The 24,120-nt window shown below is 30.8% G+C and overlaps 2 protein-coding genes across 2 annotated transcripts in view; one reads left to right on the top strand and one right to left on the bottom strand.

Annotated features, from left to right (window-relative positions):
• Positions 1 to 6,161, top strand: part of usp6nl (USP6 N-terminal like) — a 34,698-nt gene extending 28,537 nt beyond the window's left edge. Inside the window, exons 13-15 of the mRNA XM_069174745.1 lie at positions 1 to 48; positions 3,031 to 3,188; positions 3,253 to 6,161. The exon at positions 1 to 48 is cut by the window's left edge and continues 105 nt beyond it. Of these exons, the coding sequence (XP_069030846.1) occupies positions 1 to 48; positions 3,031 to 3,188; positions 3,253 to 4,689 (1,643 nt within the window). The 3' untranslated portion in view covers positions 4,690 to 6,161. The remainder of the gene's footprint in view (positions 49 to 3,030; positions 3,189 to 3,252) is intronic.
• echdc3 (enoyl CoA hydratase domain containing 3) overlaps positions 1 to 24,120 on the bottom strand; it is a 45,140-nt gene that overhangs the window by 26 nt on the left and 20,994 nt on the right. The window contains exon 7 of the transcript XR_011179535.1: positions 1 to 55. This exon is cut by the window's left edge and continues 26 nt beyond it. The gene's annotated coding sequence lies outside the window, so the exon portion shown is untranslated. The remainder of the gene's footprint in view (positions 56 to 24,120) is intronic.

Here is a 24,120-nt window from a genome sequence, read left to right as displayed (position 1 = left end):
CGTCCATGACGGAGCTCAGGAAGGCCAAGCTGGAGCTGCCGGCGCCAGGTACGACCTGCAGGGCGGCGCACACGGGCGGGAAGTAAACACAAGAAGGGAGATTTAGCGTAGCGCTGTTTAGACGACTAGAAACCAACAAACTGCTCAATTCTTATCGGCGTTTTACTGCAAATCTGATCTGAAATCGTACGTGGTTGTTGTATTAAATCATCAATTTAATGCTGATTGCGTCAGAAAAATGTCTGGCAACACAATACGTATCATAATCTGGAGTTACAATTAAATATATTGCAATCTTTGTTAAATCTAAATTTCGGAAAACTCGCCGTAAACGCAATTTTCTGTTCTCGGTCTGCGATGTTCAGAAGTCAAAATAGCTGCAGATTGATTACAACGCTGCCATCTAGTGGTTGGGAGGGTTAAAGTGAATCACTGCCACCGATCTTTTCTGTGTTAAATATTAATAAACAATTACAGCAGCACAAAACTAAATATCACAATATCCAGATTTTTTTACACCCCTAATACTGATCATGTGATTTTACAAGTCATCAAAGATTTTCAGTGTCTTCGGTGCAAAATAACACTTTTAAATAAGTTATTTTAAAGCTGTTGGTCAGACAAGAAAAGTCGTTTAAAGGACATTTTTCACTTCTTTACTGATGTAAAAACATTGAAAAATTGTGAAATCCTTTTAAAAAATCAGGGAAAATAACCAGAACGAGAGACAAAAATAGACACCAGTCCAGATGTGACAACACACACACACACATTTACACACACACACACACACACACACACACACACACACACACACACACACACACACACACACACACACACACACACAGTAGAGCAGCTGACTGGGCCTCCTGCTGTCTTTAAGCTTGCAGTGTGTTTCCTAATCTTCTGTCTCCTCATTAATCTGCCTTCTCTCCCTCTTCTTTCAAACAATGTTGTTTTGTTTTTTAAAGCCAACAACAACAAAAGTGTGTCTGTGAGCGGCGGCCATATTCCCTCCTACAACAGTAACCGGTGGGCTATCCTGACTGGTCTTCTTCTTCCTCCTCCTCCTCCTCCTCCTCCTCCTCCATGTCTCTGTCCATCTGTCCTTCAGTCCCGTCCTGTCTGTCGCCTGTCTGTCTCAGCAGCACAAACTGGTCTTCCAGCTGTTTTTTTTTTTATCCCCCACCCTCCCCCCACCACCACCACCACCACCACATAATACTGAGTCCTGCAGTGGCTCGCTCCCCCCTCTTCAGTTTTTAATCCTCTCTTCACTCTCTTGACTCCAATGTGGTGATATGAGGTGCCCTCTGGTGGCCGACTAAAGGTACTGCAGGATGCTGACTGTAACAGCAGGATGTGTTTATTGGCTATTTTAAAAACAGCTTATTATTTATCATTAAATGAACCTTATATTCTGCAACAGACAGCTCACGGTAGACTTGAATGGACCTTCACGATCTCTTTTCCGGCTCCTGTGTCGTTTTTTTTCCCTTCAGTATCCAGTGACACAAATAAAAGCAGATAGTGTAGCTGATAAAATAAACACCGTCCTCTTCCCTCCGAGCCCACACACCTCAAACTGCCGTCCGCTGACAACATAATGAGACACTGGAGGCTTTTGTTAAAACTTCTGTTTTCACAACCATCTGCTGCCACGTTAGCTGGTGTGGCGGAGGGATTGTGTTTTTTAAAATCAGGATTTTAGGATCTGATTTAGGCTGAGCTGTTGTTTTATGATTCAGATTTTTTTTTTTTTTTTTTTTTTTTTTTTACCTGTAACAGACTGATTTTGAGCTAAAAGATGGAAGCTGACCAACCACCACAGCAGTGATATTTACCGTCTTCTAACTGAGTTGGTGGAGCCAAACTATTGTTCACAGCTTCAGTTTTCTTCGCTTTGATTATAGTCTGGAAAAGTGAGATGAAGTCGAGCATTTTTTTTCTAAATGTAGTCGCAACGTTCATTAAGTTTTGGTCAGTCACAGACTGGATATAAAAGTGTTCGTAGCTTCCGGTTCTGAAAAATGAAGCCGATGCTGAAGTACCTTAAAGCTGCAATACCAGCGAGTGCCACTAGAGGTCGGCTCCAAAAAGCCTCCGGCTCCATAGACTCCCATTCAACTTCTCTCATCAAATCCAAAGTGAATAAAATGTGTCCATCAGTTATCTCGGTGTTGTTAGCTAAAGTCACTCCTTCTTATTAGTTTTCTGGAGGTCCATCTGAAAATAATCCCTCATTCATTAGAAAAGAAGATTCAAGAAGACCTGTAGAATAAAACCAATAACTACAAGTATGAAATCACGCAGTTTTAAAATTAAGATCCTTTAAAAGTGAAACATGCACGTAGGGGAAAAACTTAATGGATTTAACCCATTTGTGCAGGAGAGAAATGGACAGACACTTCCTGGATAACTTCCCCACAGTGCTTCCTCCTTCCTCCAGCTGCAGCCGTCCTCGGCCCGACTCTGGTGATCAAATATTTTCCCTTCCAGTCCCCGAAAAACACCCGGCGTCACCCGGCGCTGTTCCTGTCTCTTTTTATTTTTTCTCTCTTCTAAAGTTTAAATAACTTGTGTAATGAACTGTGCTGCTTGTAGAAGAGCTGAGTCGGTCTGGGTTTGGGTTTTAACACTTCCTACAAGTCTCAGTACGTTTAAGAAGGTTCATGAATCAGGACGTGTTTGTGACCTTTGGAGGCTGCAGATAACGACTGTTTAATGAGATGGAGTTAAAAAGAAAAAAAGCTCCGTAATAATCTCGTCTGAGCGTCTCGTTCTTAATCGAGTTTCTTTCTGTCCTTCTGCCTCTCTGCCTGTGGATATGTGTCGTCATGAATGTAACTCTCCTTTATTTTTTGACCTCTCTATGGCGGTGTTGTTGCATGACCTTCATGTCCCCGTTGTGACTCCTCATCCGATGTGAATCAGCGCCACACCGTTGTGTTCAACCATCACCGTTCAAACCTCTCCGTGCCGACGGGCGGTCCTGACGTCTGTCCTCTGTTCCCCTCGTCCCCGCAGGTAAAGAGGAGGAGTTTCCCAAGAAGCCTCTCGGGCAGCTTCCTCCTGAGCGAGTAGCGGCGGTGAACCACGTGGCCAACGGTCAGAGCCACGCCGAGCCCGCCGAGCCGCCGAGGGACCCGAGTCCCGTACCGGACCGCCAGCGGGACGGTCGCCCGGTTCGGCGCCGGGACTCGCTGGACAAACCGATCCGCCACCACAGAAGGGACGTCCACTCGAGAGGGTCGGGAGAGACGCCGGGACTCGCTGGACAAACCGATCCGCCACCACAGAAGGGACGTCCACTCGAGAGGGTCGGGAGAGATTCCCGACGAGCAGCAGAGGCTGTCCAGCTCCACCACGCCGGAGAGGGGCGGAGCTTCGCCCTCAGGCCCCTCCTCCACACCGCAGATGGCCTCAGTGGACAGAGGGAAGCCTCAGAGCCCCGCCACCGCCAACCACAACTCCAACGCCGCCTCCAGCTCCCGGCGGGACATCGCCCCCCGCTGGTTCAAACCCTCCGAGACGAAGCTGGAAGCGGCCAAAGCGGCGGCGGCCCGGGAGGTCCGGCTGAGCAGGGGGACGTCGCCGGCCCCTTCCAGCCCCGATGACGGCGCTCCGCCGCACCACCGGCCGCGCTCCAAAGGCTTCGTCCCCGCCTCCGACCGAGGCTCCAACGCCTCCCAGTACGACAACGTGCCGGGGCTGCAGGAGCCGGACTTCGAGATCCTGGAGCTCGAGAGACCTCCGTCCAGAATGAGGACCCCTCGCAGCGAGACGCCCTTCGGCGTGTCGTCCCTGCATCAGGGCAGCCCCGGCCGCGGACCCAGCCTGGCCGGGAGCGTCGCCTCCGTCGCGTCGGGGCCCAGAACCAAGCACGCTCTTCCTCCTCAGTTTTCTCACAACGCTCCGCCGGGCGTCCCGGCCGGTTACCCCGGCAGCCAGAACCAGTACCACACCCCGCCCCAGCAGCACTCCCCGGCCAGAACTACGACCGAAGTCCCCATCCTGCATCCCGCCTACAGCGTGAGCCTGGACCACCGAGGGGAGGACCGACTCTACGCTCCGCCCTCCCGGTTCACCCCCCCCTCCAGGGTGGTGTACGGGGAGCGAGCGTACGTCACCACCCAGCGGCAGCCCGCCAGCCTCTCCCCGGAGAAGGCTCTCATGAACAACTCGTTCGCCACCTACCGCAGGCAGCCGCCGTCCGGCTCCGCCCACAACCCCCGAAACGCCCGACCGGGGGCGGAGCTGCAGCTGGACACCCCGGGACGCTCCACCCCCATCTACCTGCAACAGCTGACCTCCGCCGCACAGGTCTACCCTCCAGCGGACTACCGGTTCGAGGGGCCCCGGAGAGGCAAGGCCAACCCGCTCCACCTGCCAGACGGCGGGCCGCGGCGGGCCATCGACGGGCTCCAGCGGGAACCGGAGGACGAGCGGCCGCCGCTGCCGTCCCCCGCCGGGATGCCTCGCTCGCCCAGCTTCCAGCGAGCCCAAATGTCCCCCGTTCAGGAGTTCATTTTCCCCCCCAACCAGGACGCCCTGCTCCACTACAGGACGCAGTTCCAGGAGCAGCAGCAACCGGTCGCACGGCAACAGCTCCCCCAGCTGTTCGGAGGACCACACTACAGGCACGCACAGGAGGCGTTCGCCATGCAGGAGTCCATGCTGCTGTGATGGAGAAGTTAGAGACCCCTCCCTCCCCCTCCGAAGACACTGTTAAAAAAAATTAAAAAACTGAGGTGTAGTCACAGACACTGTGGTAAAAGACGAGCAGTCGTCCTGGTTCTGTTAGAGGAGCCGGTTCTGTTGTTTGTGTGAAGTTCTGACCGTCTGACCGTCCCGCTGCAGGACACACCAGCCTCTCACGTTTTTACTGATCACTTTAAAAACAGAGAAAACAAAAAAAAACTGACTGAAGATTTTATTTTATTTTTGGATGTAAATCATTAACAAGAGGTGACCGTATATATATTTATATATATAAATATATATATATACATATATATATTTTAGAGTCTGATATGTACAGTGGATTTTTTTTGTTAATATTCCAAGTTATCCGTAGGAGAGCAAAACTCTTTTTTTTTTTTCCATCTTTATTTTTTTATACCTTACTTCCATATTATTTACGTTAGAGATCGGTTTACTCTATATGCTTGTGAATGTTATTTTTTTTCAAAAAGAAGAAATGATTACTTATGTCCCGATAATAGAATTAGAGAGCAGTGTTGAATTGGGTTGAAGCACCTCCACGGTTAGAGAGAGAGAGATCAGGGTTTTTGTTTGTTTCCTTAACTCTTAGCTTTTTGTTATTGTCGAATTTCAGTAATAACTTTCACTCCAGATTAACTAAATGTGCAATTCTCTCTCTCTCTCACAGGTGAAGTACATAACTTTGATATTTACACATATTTGAGGCCAGTCTAGTTTTCTGGTTTAAACCCTGATTTAGAGACTCAATGAATAGAGAGCTAATTTGTGAGGGCTAATAATAATATTTATATATATATATTTATTTATATAAATATATATAAATATATATATATAAAAATATATATATAAATATATATATAAAAAATATATATAGATTTATTTATATAAATAAATATATATATATATTTTTATATATATATATATATATATATAAATAAAAAATAATTTTGATGGCTTGAAGTCATCTGATTTGCTATGGTAACATGTTTTTTTTTTTTTTTAATTGCTGCATCAAGATGGATGCGAAGTAGTTTCAGTACAAATTTGCTTTACTTTCATTACGTCTTATTATTCTCAACACTGTCATGTCGACTACTGTTCAGCTGCTGAGTCATCTGGCGCACGCACACACACACACACACACACACACACACACACACACAAACGCACACTCACACACACACACACACACACACACAGACACACACACTCACTCACACACACACAAACACACACACACAAACACACACAAACTACATGTCACAAATGTTTATTTTTCACATCCCTCACACTGAATTTGATGCAGTTACTCAAACAGTATTGAAAGTACTGTTCATTACATTCCTACATTATCTTTGTTTTTTTTGTTAAGCAACTAATTGCAAACCATTCTGATACTTTGCTTAATAAAACGAGGTGGGGTTGAAAATGAATCTTTGGATCTGTCTCGATTTGTGGTAAAAATCTTTAATTGAGCCAAAATATCTTTGCTTTGAACTCCTCGTATCTTGAGCTCAAGAGTGTTTTTTTGGTCCTCACTTGGAAACAGTTGAATAAACATAATCAAGGAAGGCTCAAATACATTCTTGATTGATTTGATTGAAGCCGATAAAATTTCACACTTGCACGTCTTTAAAAAAAAACGAAACTACAAACTGCTGTGAACTGCACAACACATGCTAACTTTGCTGCAAAGCGACTATATACGAGGATATTTTTTTGATATACTATGACATTTGTATTGTATTTTGTACTGTCAAGTTAAAACTCAAATAGAAAGGATTTGAACACATGACACATCGTGAGCAGGAACAACAACAAAAAATGGGTCAACAGGGACATAAAAGTTTCAGCCATTTCTGGTGGACCAATAACTGGGTGAACAGCTGAGGAAGTCACGTAGAAAGTCCGAGGCGGAAATTGAGCCCGGTACATTTAGGCTGCGAGACGACAACGCTGACAACTGGACCACTATGCTGGCTTCCATAACTTATAGCATGTCATCAGAAATAGCACAAAAAAGTCAGACTTATTTGATGTAGTCCAAAATGTGATTAAAAAAAAAAAAAAAATCACATTTTAGACGACATGCTGTAGTATGACTTTTTTTTATCATATTTTAGACGACATGCCATAGTATGACTTTTTTTTATCATATTTTTGACGACATGCTATAGTATGACTTTTTTTTATCATATTTTAGACGACATGCTATAGTATGACTTTTTTATTATATTTTAGACGACATGTTATAGTATGACTTTTTTTTATCATATTTTAGAAGACATGCTATAGTATGACTTTTTTATCATATTTTAGAAGACATGCTATAGTATGACTTTTTTATCATATTTTGGAAGACATGTTATAGTATGACTTTTTTATCATATTTTGGAAGACATGCTTTAGTATGACTTTTTTATCATATTTTAGACGACATGCTATAGTATGACTTTTTTTTATCATATTTTGGAAGACATGCTATAGTATGACTTTTTTTATCATATTTTAGACGACATGTTATAGTATGACTTTTTTTTATCATATTTTGGAAGACATGCTATAGTATGACTTTTTTTTATCATATTTTAGACGACATGTTATAGTATGACTTTTTTTATCATATTTTAGAAGACATGCTTTAGTATGACTTTTTTATCATATTTTAGACGACATGCTATAGTATGACTTTATTGTCATATTTTGGAAGACATGTTATAGTGTGACTTTTTTTATCATATTTTAGAAGACATGTTATAGTATGACTTTTTTATCATATTTTAGAAGACATGCTATAGTATGACTTTATTGTCATATTTTAGAAGACATGCTATAGTATGACTTTTTTTTATCATATTTTAGAAGACATGTTATAGTATGACTTTATTGTCATATTTTAGAAGACATGCTATAGTATGACTTTTTTATCATATTTTGGAAGACATGTTATAGTATGACTTTTTTTGTCATATTTTGGAAGACATGCTATAGTGAGACTTTATTGTCATATTTTGGAAGACATGTTATAGTATGACTTTATTTGTCATATTTTAGAAGACATGCTATAGTATGACTTTTTTTTATCATATTTTAGACGACATGTTATAGTATGACTTTATTGTCATATTTTAGAAGACATGCTATAGTATGACTTTTTTTTATCATATTTTAGACGACATGCTATAGTATGACTTTATTGTCATATTTTAGAAGACATGCTATAGTATGACTTTTTTTTATCATATTTTGGAAGACATGTTATAGTATGACTTTTTTATCATATTTTAGACGACATGTTATAGTATGACTTTTTTATCATATTTTGGAAGACATGTTATAGTATGACTTTTTTTTATCATATGTTAGACGACATGTTATAGTATGACTTTATTGTCATATTTTAGAAGACATGCTATAGTATGACTTTTTTTTATCATATTTTAGACGACATGTTATAGTATGACTTTATTGTCATATTTTAGAAGACATGCTATAGTATGACTTTTTTTATCATATTTTGGAAGACATGTTATAGTATGACTTTTTTATCATATTTTAGACGACATGTTATAGTATGACTTTTTTATCATATTTTAGAAGACATGCTATAGTATGACTTTATTGTCATATTTTAGAAGACATGCTATAGTATGACTTTTTTTTATCATATTTTAGAAGACATGCTATAGTATGACTTTTTTTTATCATATTTTGGAAGACATGTTATAGTATGACTTTTTTATCATATTTTAGAAGACATGTTATAGTATGACTTTTTTATCATATTTTAGAAGACATGCTATAGTATAACTTTATTGTCATATTTTAGAAGACATGCTATAGTATGACTTTTTTTTTATCATATTTTAGAAGCCATGCTATAGTATGACTTTTTTTTAATCATATTTTAGAAGACATGTTATAGTATGACTTTATTGTCATATTTTGGAAGACATGCTATAGTATGACTTTTTTATCATATTTTAGAAGACATGCTATTGTATGACTTTTTTATCATATTTTAGAAGACATGCTATAGTATGACTTTTTTATCATATTTTGGAAGACATGCTATAGTATGACTTTTTTTGTCATATTTTGGAAGACATGCTATAGTGTGACTTTATTGTCATATTTTGGAAGACATGTTATAGTATGACTTTTTTTGTCATATTTTGGAAGACATGCTATAGTATGACTTTTTTTTATCATATTTTAGAAGACATGCTATAGTATGACTTTTTTTATCATATTTTAGACGACATGCTATAGTATGACTTTTTTATCATATTTTAGAAGACATGCTATAGTATGACTTTTTTTTTATCATATTTTGGAAGACATGCTATAGTATGACTTTTTTATCATATTTTGGAAGACATGTTATAGTATGACTTTTTTTTATCATATTTTAGAAGACATGCTTTAGTATGACTTTTTTATCATATTTTAGACGACATGCTATAGTATGACTTTATTGTCATATTTTGGAAGACATGTTATAGTATGACTTTTTTATCATATTTTAGAAGACATGCTATTGTATGACTTTTTTATCATATTTTAGAAGACATGCTATAGTATGACTTTTTTATCATATTTTGGAAGACATGCTATAGTATGACTTTTTTTGTCATATTTTGGAAGACATGCTATAGTGTGACTTTATTGTCATATTTTGGAAGACATGTTATAGTATGACTTTTTTTGTCATATTTTGGAAGACATGCTATAGTATGACTTTTTTATCATATTTTAGAAGACATGCTATAGTATGACTTTTTTTTATCATATTTTGGAAGACATGCTATAGTATGACTTTTTTATCATATTTTGGAAGACATGTTATAGTATGACTTTTTTTATCATATTTTAGAAGACATGCTTTAGTATGACTTTTTTATCATATTTTAGACGACATGCTATAGTATTACTTTTTTTTATCATATTTTAGAAGACATGTTATAGTATGACTTTTTTATCATATTTTGGAAGACATGTTATAGTATGACTTTTTTATCATATTTTGGAAGACATGCTTTAGTATGACTTTTTTATCATATTTTAGACGACATGCTATAGTATGACTTTTTTTTATCATATTTTGGAAGACATGCTATAGTATGACTTTTTTTATCATATTTTAGACGACATGTTATAGTATGACTTTTTTTTATCATATTTTGGAAGACATGCTATAGTATGACTTTTTTTTATCATATTTTAGACGACATGTTATAGTATGACTTTTTTTATCATATTTTAGAAGACATGCTTTAGTATGACTTTTTTATCATATTTTAGACGACATGTTATAGTATGACTTTTTTTTATCATATTTTAGAAGACATGCTTTAGTATGACTTTTTTATCATATTTTAGACGACATGCTATAGTATGACTTTTTTTTATCATATTTTAGAAGACATGTTATAGTATGACTTTTTTATCATATTTTGGAAGACATGTTATAGTATGACTTTTTTATCATATTTTGGAAGACATGCTTTAGTATGACTTTTTTATCATATTTTAGACGACATGCTATAGTATGACTTTTTTTTATCATATTTTGGAAGACATGCTATAGTATGACTTTTTTTATCATATTTTAGACGACATGTTATAGTATGACTTTTTTTATCATATTTTGGAAGACATGCTATAGTATGACTTTTTTTTATCATATTTTAGACGACATGTTATAGTATGACTTTTTCTTTCATATTTTAGAAGACATGCTTTAGTATGACTTTTTTATCATATTTTAGACGACATGCTATAGTATGACTTTTTTTTATCATATTTTAGACGACATGTTATAGTATGACTTTTTTATCGTATTTTAGAAGACATGCTATAGTATGACTTTTTTTTATCATATTTTAGAAGACATGTTATAGTATGACTTTATTGTCATATTTTAGAAGACATGCTATAGTATGACTTTTTTATCATATTTTGGAAGACATGTTATAGTATGACTTTTTTTGTCATATTTTGGAAGACATGCTATAGTGTGACTTTATTGTCATATTTTGGAAGACATGTTATAGTATGACTTTATTTGTCATATTTTAGAAGACATGCTATAGTATGACTTTTTTTTATCATATTTTAGACGACATGTTATAGTATGACTTTATTGTCATATTTTAGAAGACATGCTATAGTATGACTTTTTTTTATCATATTTTAGACGACATGCTATAGTATGACTTTATTGTCATATTTTAGAAGACATGCTATAGTATGACTTTTTTTTATCATATTTTGGAAGACATGTTATAGTATGACTTTTTTATCATATTTTAGACGACATGTTATAGTATGACTTTTTTATCATATTTTGGAAGACATGTTATAGTATGACTTTTTTTTATCATATGTTAGACGACATGTTATAGTATGACTTTATTGTCATATTTTAGAAGACATGCTATAGTATGACTTTTTTTTATCATATTTTAGACGACATGTTATAGTATGACTTTATTGTCATATTTTAGAAGACATGCTATAGTATGACTTTTTTTTATCATATTTTGGAAGACATGTTATAGTATGACTTTTTTATCATATTTTAGACGACATGTTATAGTATGACTTTTTTATCATATTTTAGAAGACATGCTATAGTATGACTTTATTGTCATATTTTAGAAGACATGCTATAGTATGACTTTTTTTTATCATATTTTAGAAGACATGCTATAGTATGACTTTTTTTTATCATATTTTGGAAGACATGTTATAGTATGACTTTTTTATCATATTTTAGAAGACATGTTATAGTATGACTTTTTTATCATATTTTAGAAGACATGCTATAGTATAACTTTATTGTCATATTTTAGAAGACATGCTATAGTATGACTTTTTTTTATCATATTTTAGAAGCCATGCTATAGTATGACTTTTTTTTTTTTATCATATTTTAGAAGACATGTTATAGTATGACTTTATTGTCATATTTTGGAAGACATGCTATAGTATGACTTTTTTATCATATTTTAGAAGACATGCTATTGTATGACTTTTTTATCATATTTTAGAAGACATGCTATAGAATGACTTTTTTATCATATTTTGGAAGACATGCTATAGTATGACTTTTTTTGTCATATTTTGGAAGACATGCTATAGTGTGACTTTATTGTCATATTTTGGAAGACATGTTATAGTATGACTTTTTTTGTCATATTTTGGAAGACATGCTATAGTATGACTTTTTTTATCATATTTTAGAAGACATGCTATAGTATGACTTTTTTTTATCATATTTTAGACGACATGCTATAGTATGACTTTTTTATCATATTTTAGAAGACATGCTATAGTATGACTTTTTTTTTATCATATTTTGGAAGACATGCTATAGTATGACTTTTTTATCATATTTTGGAAGACATGTTATAGTATGACTTTTTTTTATCATATTTTAGAAGACATGCTTTAGTATGACTTTTTTATCATATTTTAGACGACATGCTACAGTATGACTTTATTGTCATATTTTGGAAGACATGTTATAGTATGACTTTTTTATCATATTTTGGAAGACATGCTATAGTATGACTTTTTTTGTCATATTTTGGAAGACATGCTATAGTGTGACTTTATTGTCATATTTTGGAAGACATGTTATAGTATGACTTTTTTTGTCATATTTTGGAAGACATGCTATAGTATGACTTTTTTTATCATATTTTAGAAGACATGCTATAGTATGACTTTTTTTTATCATATTTTAGACGACATGCTATAGTATGACTTTTTTATCATATTTTAGAAGACATGCTATAGTATGACTTTTTTTTTATCATATTTTGGAAGACATGCTATAGTATGACTTTTTTATCATATTTTGGAAGACATGTTATAGTATGACTTTTTTTTATCATATTTTAGAAGACATGCTTTAGTATGACTTTTTTATCATATTTTAGACGACATGCTATAGTATGACTTTTTTTTATCATATTTTAGAAGACATGTTATAGTATGACTTTATTGTCATATTTTGGAAGACATGTTATAGTATGACTTTTTTTATCATATTTTGGAAGACATGCTATAGTATGACTTTATTGTCATATTTTAGAAGACATGCTGTAGTATGACTTTTTTTATCATATTTTAGACGACATGTTATAGTATGACTTTTTTATCATATTTTAGAAGACATGCTATAGTATGACTTTATTGTCATATTTTGGAAGACATGTTATAGTGTGACTTTTTTTTATCATATTTTGGAAGACATGCTATAGTATGACTTTTTTATCATATTTTAGACGACATGTTATAGTATGACTTTTTTATCATATTTTAGAAGACATGCTATAGTATGACTTTATTGTCATATTTTGGAAGACATGTTATAGTATGACTTTTTTTATCATATTTTGGAAGACATGCTGTAGTATGACTTTTTTTAATCATATTTTAGACGACATGTTATAGTATGACTTTTTTTATCATATTTTGGAAGACATGCTATAGTATGACTTTATTGTCATATTTTAGAAGACATGCTATAGTATGACTTTTTTTTTATCATATTTTGGAAGACATGCTATAGTATGACTTTTTTTTATCATATTTTAGAAGCCATGCTATAGTATGACTTTTTTTATCATATTTTGGAAGACATGTTATAGTATGACTTTTTTATCATATTTTAGAAGACATGTTATAGTATGACTTTTTTTATCATATTTTAGAAGACATGCTATAGTATGACTTTTTTTTATCATATTTTAGAAGCCATGCTATAGTATGACTTTTTTTTATCATATTTTAGAAGACATGTTATAGTATGACTTTATTGTCATATTTTAGAAGACATGCTATAGTATGACTTTTTTATCATATTTTGGAAGACATGTTATAGTATGACTTTTTTTGTCATATTTTGGAAGACATGCTATAGTGTGACTTTATTGTCATATTTTGGAAGACATGTTATAGTATGACTTTATTTGTCATATTTTGGAAGACATGCTATAGTATGACTTTTTTTTTATCATATTTTAGACGACATGTTATAGTATGACTTTATTGTCATATTTTAGAAGACATGCTATAGTATGACTTTTTTTTTATCATATTTTAGACGACATGTTATAGTATGACTTTATTGTCATATTTTAGAAGACATGCTATAGTATGACTTTTTTATCATATTTTAGAAGACATGCTATAGTATGACTTTATTGTCATATTTTAAAAGACATGCTATAGTATGACTTTTTTTTATCATATTTTAGACGACATGTTATAGTATGACTTTATTGTCATATTTTAGAAGACATGCTATAGTATGACTTTTTTTTTATCATATTTTGGAAGACATGCTATAGTATGACTTTTTTATCATATTTTGGAAGACATGTTATAGTATGACTTTTTTTTATCATATTTTAGAAGACATGCTATAGTATGACTTTTTTATCATATTTTAGACGACATGCTATAGTATGACTTTTTTTTATCATATTTTAGAAGACATGCTATAGTATGACTTTTTTATCATATTTTAGACGACATGCTTTAGTATGACTTTTTTATCATATTTTAGACGACATGCTATAGTATGACTTTTTTTTTATCATATTTTGGAAGACATGCTATAGTATGACTTTTTTATCATATTTTGGAAGACATGTTATAGTATGACTTTTTTTTATCATATTTTAGAAGACATGCTATAGTATGACTTTTTTATCATATTTTAGACGACATGCTATAGTATGACTTTTTTTTATCATATTTTAGAAGACATGCTATAGTATGACTTTATTGTCATATTTTGGAAGACATGTTATAGTATGACTTTTTTTATCATATTTTGGAAGACATGCTATAGTATGACTTTATTGTCATATTTTAGAAGACATGCTGTAGTATGACTTTTTTTATCATATTTTAGACGACATGTTATAGTATGACTTTTTTATCATATTTTAGAAGACATGCTATAGTATGACTTTATTGTCATATTTTGGAAGACATGTTATAGTGTGACTTTTTTTTATCATATTTTGGAAGACATGCTATAGTATGACTTTTTTTATCATATTTTAGACGACATGTTATAGTATGACTTTTTTATCATATTTTAGAAGACATGCTATAGTATGACTTTATTGTCATATTTTGGAAGACATGTTATAGTATGACTTTTTTTATCATATTTTGGAAGACATGCTGTAGTATGACTTTTTTTTATCATATTTTAGACGACATGTTATAGTATGACTTTTTTTATCATATTTTGGAAGACATGCTATAGTATGACTTTATTGTCATATTTTAGAAGACATGCTATAGTATGACTTTTTTTTTATCATATTTTGGAAGACATGCTATAGTATGACTTTATTGTCATATTTTAGAAGACATGCTATAGTATGACTTTTTTTTATCATATTTTGGAAGACATGTTATAGTATGACTTTTTTATCATATTTTAGAAGACATGTTATAGTATGACTTTTTTTTATCATATTTTAGAAGCCATGCTATAGTATGACTTTTTTTTATCATATTTTAGAAGACATGTTATAGTATGACTTTATTGTCATATTTTAGAAGACATGCTATAGTATGACTTTTTTATCATATTTTGGAAGACATGTTATAGTATGACTTTTTTTGTCATATTTTGGAAGACATGCTATAGTGTGACTTTATTGTCATATTTTGGAAGACATGTTATAGTATGACTTTATTTGTCATATTTTGGAAGACATGCTATAGTATGACTTTTTTTTATCATATTTTAGACGACATGTTATAGTATGACTTTATTGTCATATTTTAGAAGACATGCTATAGTATGACTTTTTTATCATATTTTAGAAGACATGCTATAGTATGACTTTTTTTTATCATATTTTAGACGACATGCTATAGTATGACTTTATTGTCATATTTTAGAAGACATGCTATAGTATGACTTTTTTTTATCATATTTTAGACGACATGTTATAGTATGACTTTATTGTCATATTTTAGAAGACATGCTATAGTATGACTTTTTTATCATATTTTAGAAGACATGCTATAGTATGACTTTTTTTTATCATATTTTAGACGACATGCTATAGTATGACTTTATTGTCATATTTTAGAAGACATGCTATAGTTTAACTTTTTTTTATCATATTTTAGACGACATGCTATAGTATGACTTTATTGTCATATTTTAGAAGACATGCTATAGTATGACTTTTTTTTATCATATTTTAGACGACATGTTATAGTATGACTTTATTGTCATATTTTAGAAGACATGCTATAGTATGACTTTTTTATCATATTTTAGAAGACATGCTATAGTATGACTTTTTTTTATCATATTTTAGAAGACATGTTATAGTATGACTTTTTTTATCATATTTTGGAAGACATGCTATAGTATGACTTTATTGTCATATTTTAGAAGACATGCTATAGTATGACTTTTTTTATCATATTTTGGAAGACATGTTATAGTATGACTTTTTTTTTATCATATTTTAGAAGACATGCTATAGTATGACTTTTTTTTTTATCATATTTTGGAAGACATGTTATAGTATGACTTTTTTATCATATTTTAGAAGACATGTTATAGTATGACTTTTTTATCATATTTTAGAAGACATGCTATAGTATGACTTTATTGTCATATTTTAGAAGACATGCTATAGTATGACTTTTTTTTTTATCATATTTTAGAAGCCATGCTATAGTATGACTTTTTTTTTTATCATATTTTAGAAGACATGTTATAGTATGACTTTATTGTCATATTTTGGAAGACATGTTATAGTATGACTTTTTTATCATATTTTAGAAGACATGCTATTGTATGACTTTTTTATCATATTTTAGAAGACATGCTATAGTATGACTTTTTTATCATATTTTGGAAGACATGCTATAGTATGACTTTTTTTGTCATATTTTGGAAGACATGCTATAGTGTGACTTTATTGTCATATTTTGGAAGACATGCTATAGTGTGACTTTTTTTATCATATTTTCGACGACATGCTATAGTATGACTTTATTGTCATATTTTAGAAGACATGCTATAGTATGACTTTTTTATCATATTTTAGAAGACATGCTATAGTATGACTTTTTTTATCATATTTTCGACGACATGCTATAGTATGACTTTATTGTCATATTTTAGAAGACATGCTATAGTATGACTTTTTTTTATCATATTTTAGACGACATGTTATAGTATGACTTTATTGTCATATTTTAGAAGACATGCTATAGTATGACTTTATTGTCATATTTTGGAAGACATGTTATAGTATGACTTTTTTTATCATATTTTAGACGACATACTATAGTATGACTTTTTTATCATATTTTGGAAGACATGTTATAGTATGACTTTTTTATCATATTTTAGACGACATGCTATAGTATGACTTTATTGTCATATTTTGGAAGACATGCTATAGTATGACTTTTTTATCATATTTTAGACGACATGCTATAGTATGACTTTATTGTCATATTTTGGAAGACATGCTATAGTATGACTTTATTGTCATATTTTGGAAGACATGTTATAGTATGACTTTTTTTTATCATATTTTGGAAGACATGCTGTAGTATGACTTTTTTTTATCATATTTTAGACGACATGTTATAGTATGACTTTTTTTATCATATTTTGGAAGACATGCTATAGTATGACTTTATTGTCATATTTTAGAAGACATGCTATAGTATGACTTTTTTTTTATCATATTTTGGAAGACATGTTATAGTATGACTTTTTTATCATATTTTAGACGACATGCTATAGTTTAACTTTTTTTATCATATTTTAGACGACATGCTATAGTATGACTTTATTGTCATATTTTAGAAGACATGCTATAGTATGACTTTTTTTATCATATTTTAGACGACATGTTATAGTATGACTTTATTGTCAGATTTTAGAAGACATGCTATAGTATGACTTTTTTATCATATTTTAGAAGACATGTTATAGTATGACTTTTTTAATCATATTTTAGAAGACATGTTATAGTATGACTTTTTTTATCATATTTTAGAAGACATGTTATAGTATGACTTTTTTTATCATATTTTGGAAGACATGCTATAGTATGACTTTATTGTCATATTTTAGAAGACATGCTATAGTATGACTTTTTTTTATCATATTTTGGAAGACATGTTATAGTATGACTTTTTTTTTATCATATTTTAGAAGACATGCTATAGTATGACTTTTTTTTTATCATATTTTGGAAGACATGTTATAGTATGACTTTTTTATCATATTTTAGAAGACATGTTATAGTATGACTTTTTTTATCATATTTTAGAAGACATGCTATAGTATGACTTTATTGTCATATTTTAGAAGACATGCTATAGTATGACTTTTTTTTTTATCATATTTTAGAAGCCATGCTATAGTATGACTTTTTTTTTTATCATATTTTAGAAGACATGTTATAGTGTGACTTTTTTTTATCATATTTTGGAAGACATGCTATAGTATGACTTTTTTTATCATATTTTAGACGACATGTTATAGTATGACTTTTTTATCATATTTTAGAAGACATGCTATAGTATGACTTTATTGTCATATTTTGGAAGACATGCTGTAGTATGACTTTATTGTCATATTTTAGAAGACATGCTATAGTATGACTTTTTTTTTATCATATTTTGGAAGACATGCTATAGTATGACTTTATTGTCATATTTTAGAAGACATGCTATAGTATGACTTTTTTTTATCATATTTTGGAAGACATGTTATAGTATGACTTTTTATCATATTTTAGAAGACATGTTATAGTATGACTTTTTTTTATCATATTTTAGAAGCCATGCTATAGTATGACTTTTTTTTATCATATTTTAGAAGACATGTTATAGTATGACTTTATTGTCATATTTTAGAAGACATGCTATAGTATGACTTTTTTATCATATTTTGGAAGACATGTTATAGTATGACTTTTTTTGTCATATTTTGGAAGACATGCTATAGTGTGACTTTATTGTCATATTTTGGAAGACATGTTATAGTATGACTTTTTTTTTTATCATATTTTGGAAGACATGCTATAGTATGACTTTTTTATCATATTTTGGAAGACATGTTATAGTATGACTTTTTTTTATCATATTTTAGAAGACATGCTATAGTATGACTTTTTTATCATATTTTAGACGACATGCTATAGTATGACTTTTTTTTATCATATTTTAGAAGACATGCTATAGTATGACTTTATTGTCATATTTTGGAAGACATGTTATAGTATGACTTTTTTTATCATATTTTGGAAGACATGCTATAGTATGACTTTATTGTCATATTTTAGAAGACATGCTGTAGTATGACTTTTTTTATCATATTTTAGACGACATGTTATAGTATGACTTTTTTATCATATTTTAGAAGACATGCTATAGTATGACTTTATTGTCATATTTTGGAAGACATGTTATAGTGTGACTTTTTTTTATCATATTTTGGAAGACATGCTATAGTATGACTTTTTTTATCATATTTTAGACGACATGTTATAGTATGACTTTTTTATCATATTTTAGAAGACATGCTATAGTATGACTTTATTGTCATATTTTGGAAGACATGTTATAGTATGACTTTTTTTTATCATATTTTGGAAGACATGCTGTAGTATGACTTTTTTTTATCATATTTTAGACGACATGTTATAGTATGACTTTTTTTATCATATTTTGGAAGACATGCTATAGTATGACTTTATTGTCATATTTTAGAAGACATGCTATAGTATGACTTTTTTTTTATCATATTTTGGAAGACATGCTATAGTATGACTTTATTGTCATATTTTAGAAGACATGCTATAGTATGACTTTTTTTTATCATATTTTGGAAGACATGTTATAGTATGACTTTTTTATCATATTTTAGAAGACATGTTATAGTATGACTTTTTTTTTATCATATTTTAGAAGCCATGCTATAGTATGACTTTTTTTTATCATATTTTAGAAGACATGTTATAGTATGACTTTATTGTCATATTTTAGAAGACATGCTATAGTATGACTTTTTTATCATATTTTGGAAGACATGTTATAGTATGACTTTTTTTGTCATATTTTGGAAGACATGCTATAGTGTGACTTTATTGTCATATTTTGGAAGACATGTTATAGTATGACTTTATTTGTCATATTTTGGAAGACATGCTATAGTATGACTTTTTTTTATCATATTTTAGACGACATGCTATAGTATGACTTTTTTTTATCATATTTTAGACGACATGCTATAGTATGACTTTATTGTCATATTTTAGAAGACATGCTATAGTATGACTTTTTTTTATCATATTTTAGACGACATGTTATAGTATGACTTTATTGTCATATTTTAGAAGACATGCTATAGTATGACTTTTTTATCATATTTTAGAAGACATGCTATAGTATGACTTTTTTTTATCATATTTTAGACGACATGCTATAGTATGACTTTATTGTCATATTTTAGAAGACATGCTATAGTTTAACTTTTTTTTATCATATTTTAGACGACATGCTATAGTATGACTTTATTGTCATATTTTAGAAGACATGCTATAGTATGACTTTTTTTTATCATATTTTAGACGACATGTTATAGTATGACTTTATTGTCATATTTTAGAAGACATGCTATAGTATGACTTTTTTATCATATTTTAGAAGACATGCTATAGTATGACTTTTTTTTATCATATTTTAGAAGACATGTTATAGTATGACTTTTTTTATCATATTTTGGAAGACATGCTATAGTATGACTTTATTGTCATATTTTAGAAGACATGCTATAGTATGACTTTTTTATCATATTTTGGAAGACATGTTATAGTATGACTTTTTTTTTATCATATTTTAGAAGACATGCTATAGTATGACTTTTTTTTTTATCATATTTTGGAAGACATGTTATAGTATGACTTTTTTATCATATTTTAGAAGACATGTTATAGTATGACTTTTTTATCATATTTTAGAAGACATGCTATAGTATGACTTTATTGTCATATTTTAGAAGACATGCTATAGTATGACTTTTTTTTTTATCATATTTTAGAAGCCATGCTATAGTATGACTTTTTTTTTTATCATATTTTAGAAGACATGTTATAGTATGACTTTATTGTCATATTTTGGAAGACATGTTATAGTATGACTTTTTTATCATATTTTAGAAGACATGCTATTGTATGACTTTTTTATCATATTTTAGAAGACATGCTATAGTATGACTTTTTTATCATATTTTGGAAGACATGCTATAGTATGACTTTTTTTGTCATATTTTGGAAGACATGCTATAGTGTGACTTTATTGTCATATTTTGGAAGACATGCTATAGTGTGACTTTTTTTATCATATTTTCGACGACATGCTATAGTATGACTTTATTGTCATATTTTAGAAGACATGCTATAGTATGACTTTTTTTATCATATTTTAGAAGACATGCTATAGTATGACTTTTTTTATCATATTTTCGACGACATGCTATAGTATGACTTTATTGTCATATTTTAGAAGACATGCTATAGTATGACTTTTTTTTATCATATTTTAGACGACATGTTATAGTATGACTTTATTGTCATATTTTAGAAGACATGCTATAGTATGACTTTATTGTCATATTTTGGAAGACATGTTATAGTATGACTTTTTTTATCATATTTTAGACGACATACTATAGTATGACTTTTTTATCATATTTTGGAAGACATGTTATAGTATGACTTTTTTATCATATTTTAGACGACATGCTATAGTATGACTTTATTGTCATATTTTGGAAGACATGCTATAGTATGACTTTTTTATCATATTTTAGACGACATGCTATAGTATGACTTTATTGTCATATTTTGGAAGACATGCTATAGTATGACTTTATTGTCATATTTTGGAAGACATGTTATAGTATGACTTTTTTTTATCATATTTTGGAAGACATGCTGTAGTATGACTTTTTTTTATCATATTTTAGACGACATGTTATAGTATGACTTTTTTTATCATATTTTGGAAGACATGCTATAGTATGACTTTATTGTCATATTTTAGAAGACATGCTATAGTATGACTTTTTTTTATCATATTTTGGAAGACATGTTATAGTATGACTTTTTTATCATATTTTAGACGACATGCTATAGTTTAACTTTTTTTTATCATATTTTAGACGACATGCTATAGTATGACTTTATTGTCATATTTTAGAAGACATGCTATAGTATGACTTTTTTTATCATATTTTAGACGACATGTTATAGTATGACTTTATTGTCATATTTTAGAAGACATGCTATAGTATGACTTTTTTATCATATTTTAGAAGACATGTTATAGTATGACTTTTTTAATCATATTTTAGAAGACATGTTATAGTATGACTTTTTTTATCATATTTTAGAAGACATGTTATAGTATGACTTTTTTTATCATATTTTGGAAGACATGCTATAGTATGACTTTATTGTCATATTTTAGAAGACATGCTATAGTATGACTTTTTTTTATCATATTTTGGAAGACATGTTATAGTATGACTTTTTTTTTATCATATTTTAGAAGACATGCTATAGTATGACTTTTTTTTTATCATATTTTGGAAGACATGTTATAGTATGACTTTTTTATCATATTTTAGAAGACATGTTATAGTATGACTTTTTTTATCATATTTTAGAAGACATGCTATAGTATGACTTTATTGTCATATTTTAGAAGACATGCTATAGTATGACTTTTTTTTTTATCATATTTTAGAAGCCATGCTATAGTATGACTTTTTTTTTTATCATATTTTAGAAGACATGTTATAGTGTGACTTTTTTTTATCATATTTTGGAAGACATGCTATAGTATGACTTTTTTTATCATATTTTAGACGACATGTTATAGTATGACTTTTTTATCATATTTTAGAAGACATGCTATAGTATGACTTTATTGTCATATTTTGGAAGACATGCTGTAGTATGACTTTATTGTCATATTTTAGAAGACATGCTATAGTATGACTTTTTTTTTATCATATTTTGGAAGACATGCTATAGTATGACTTTATTGTCATATTTTAGAAGACATGCTATAGTATGACTTTTTTTTATCATATTTTGGAAGACATGTTATAGTATGACTTTTTTATCATATTTTAGAAGACATGTTATAGTATGACTTTTTTTTATCATATTTTAGAAGCCATGCTATAGTATGACTTTTTTTTATCATATTTTAGAAGACATGTTATAGTATGACTTTATTGTCATATTTTAGAAGACATGCTATAGTATGACTTTTTTATCATATTTTGGAAGACATGTTATAGTATGACTTTTTTTGTCATATTTTGGAAGACATGCTATAGTGTGACTTTATTGTCATATTTTGGAAGACATGTTATAGTATGACTTTATTTGTCATATTTTGGAAGACATGCTATAGTATGACTTTTTTTTATCATATTTTAGACGACATGTTATAGTATGACTTTATTGTCATATTTTAGAAGACATGCTATAGTATGACTTTTTTATCATATTTTAGAAGACATGCTATAGTATGACTTTTTTTTATCATATTTTAGACGACATGCTATAGTATGACTTTATTGTCATATTTTAGAAGACATGCTATAGTATGACTTTTTTTTATCATATTTTAGACGACATGTTATAGTATGACTTTATTGTCATATTTTAGAAGACATGCTATAGTATGACTTTTTTATCATATTTTAGAAGACATGCTATAGTATGACTTTTTTTTATCATATTTTAGACGACATGCTATAGTATGACTTTATTGTCATATTTTAGAAGACATGCTATAGTTTAACTTTTTTTTATCATATTTTAGACGACATGCTATAGTATGACTTTATTGTCATATTTTAGAAGACATGCTATAGTATGACTTTTTTTTATCATATTTTAGACGACATGTTATAGTATGACTTTATTGTCATATTTTAGAAGACATGCTATAGTATGACTTTTTTATCATATTTTAGAAGACATGCTATAGTATGACTTTTTTTATCATATTTTAGAAGACATGTTATAGTATGACTTTTTTTATCATATTTTGGAAGACATGCTATAGTATGACTTTATTGTCATATTTTAGAAGACATGCTATAGTATGAATTTTTTTATCATATTTTGGAAGACATGTTATAGTATGACTTTTTTTTTATCATATTTTAGAAGACATGCTATAGTATGACTTTTTTTTTTATCATATTTTGGAAGACATGTTATAGTATGACTTTTTTATCATATTTTAGAAGACATGTTATAGTATGACTTTTTTATCATA

Source organism: Embiotoca jacksoni, unplaced genomic scaffold, assembly GCF_022577435.1.
Source record: "Embiotoca jacksoni isolate LCO1_2020_lvr unplaced genomic scaffold, fEmbJac1.0.p SCAF_102, whole genome shotgun sequence".
Taxonomy (NCBI): Eukaryota; Metazoa; Chordata; class Actinopteri; family Embiotocidae; genus Embiotoca; species Embiotoca jacksoni.
Note: the sequence above shows the minus strand (reverse complement) of the source record. Positions and strands in the feature narration are given on the sequence as shown.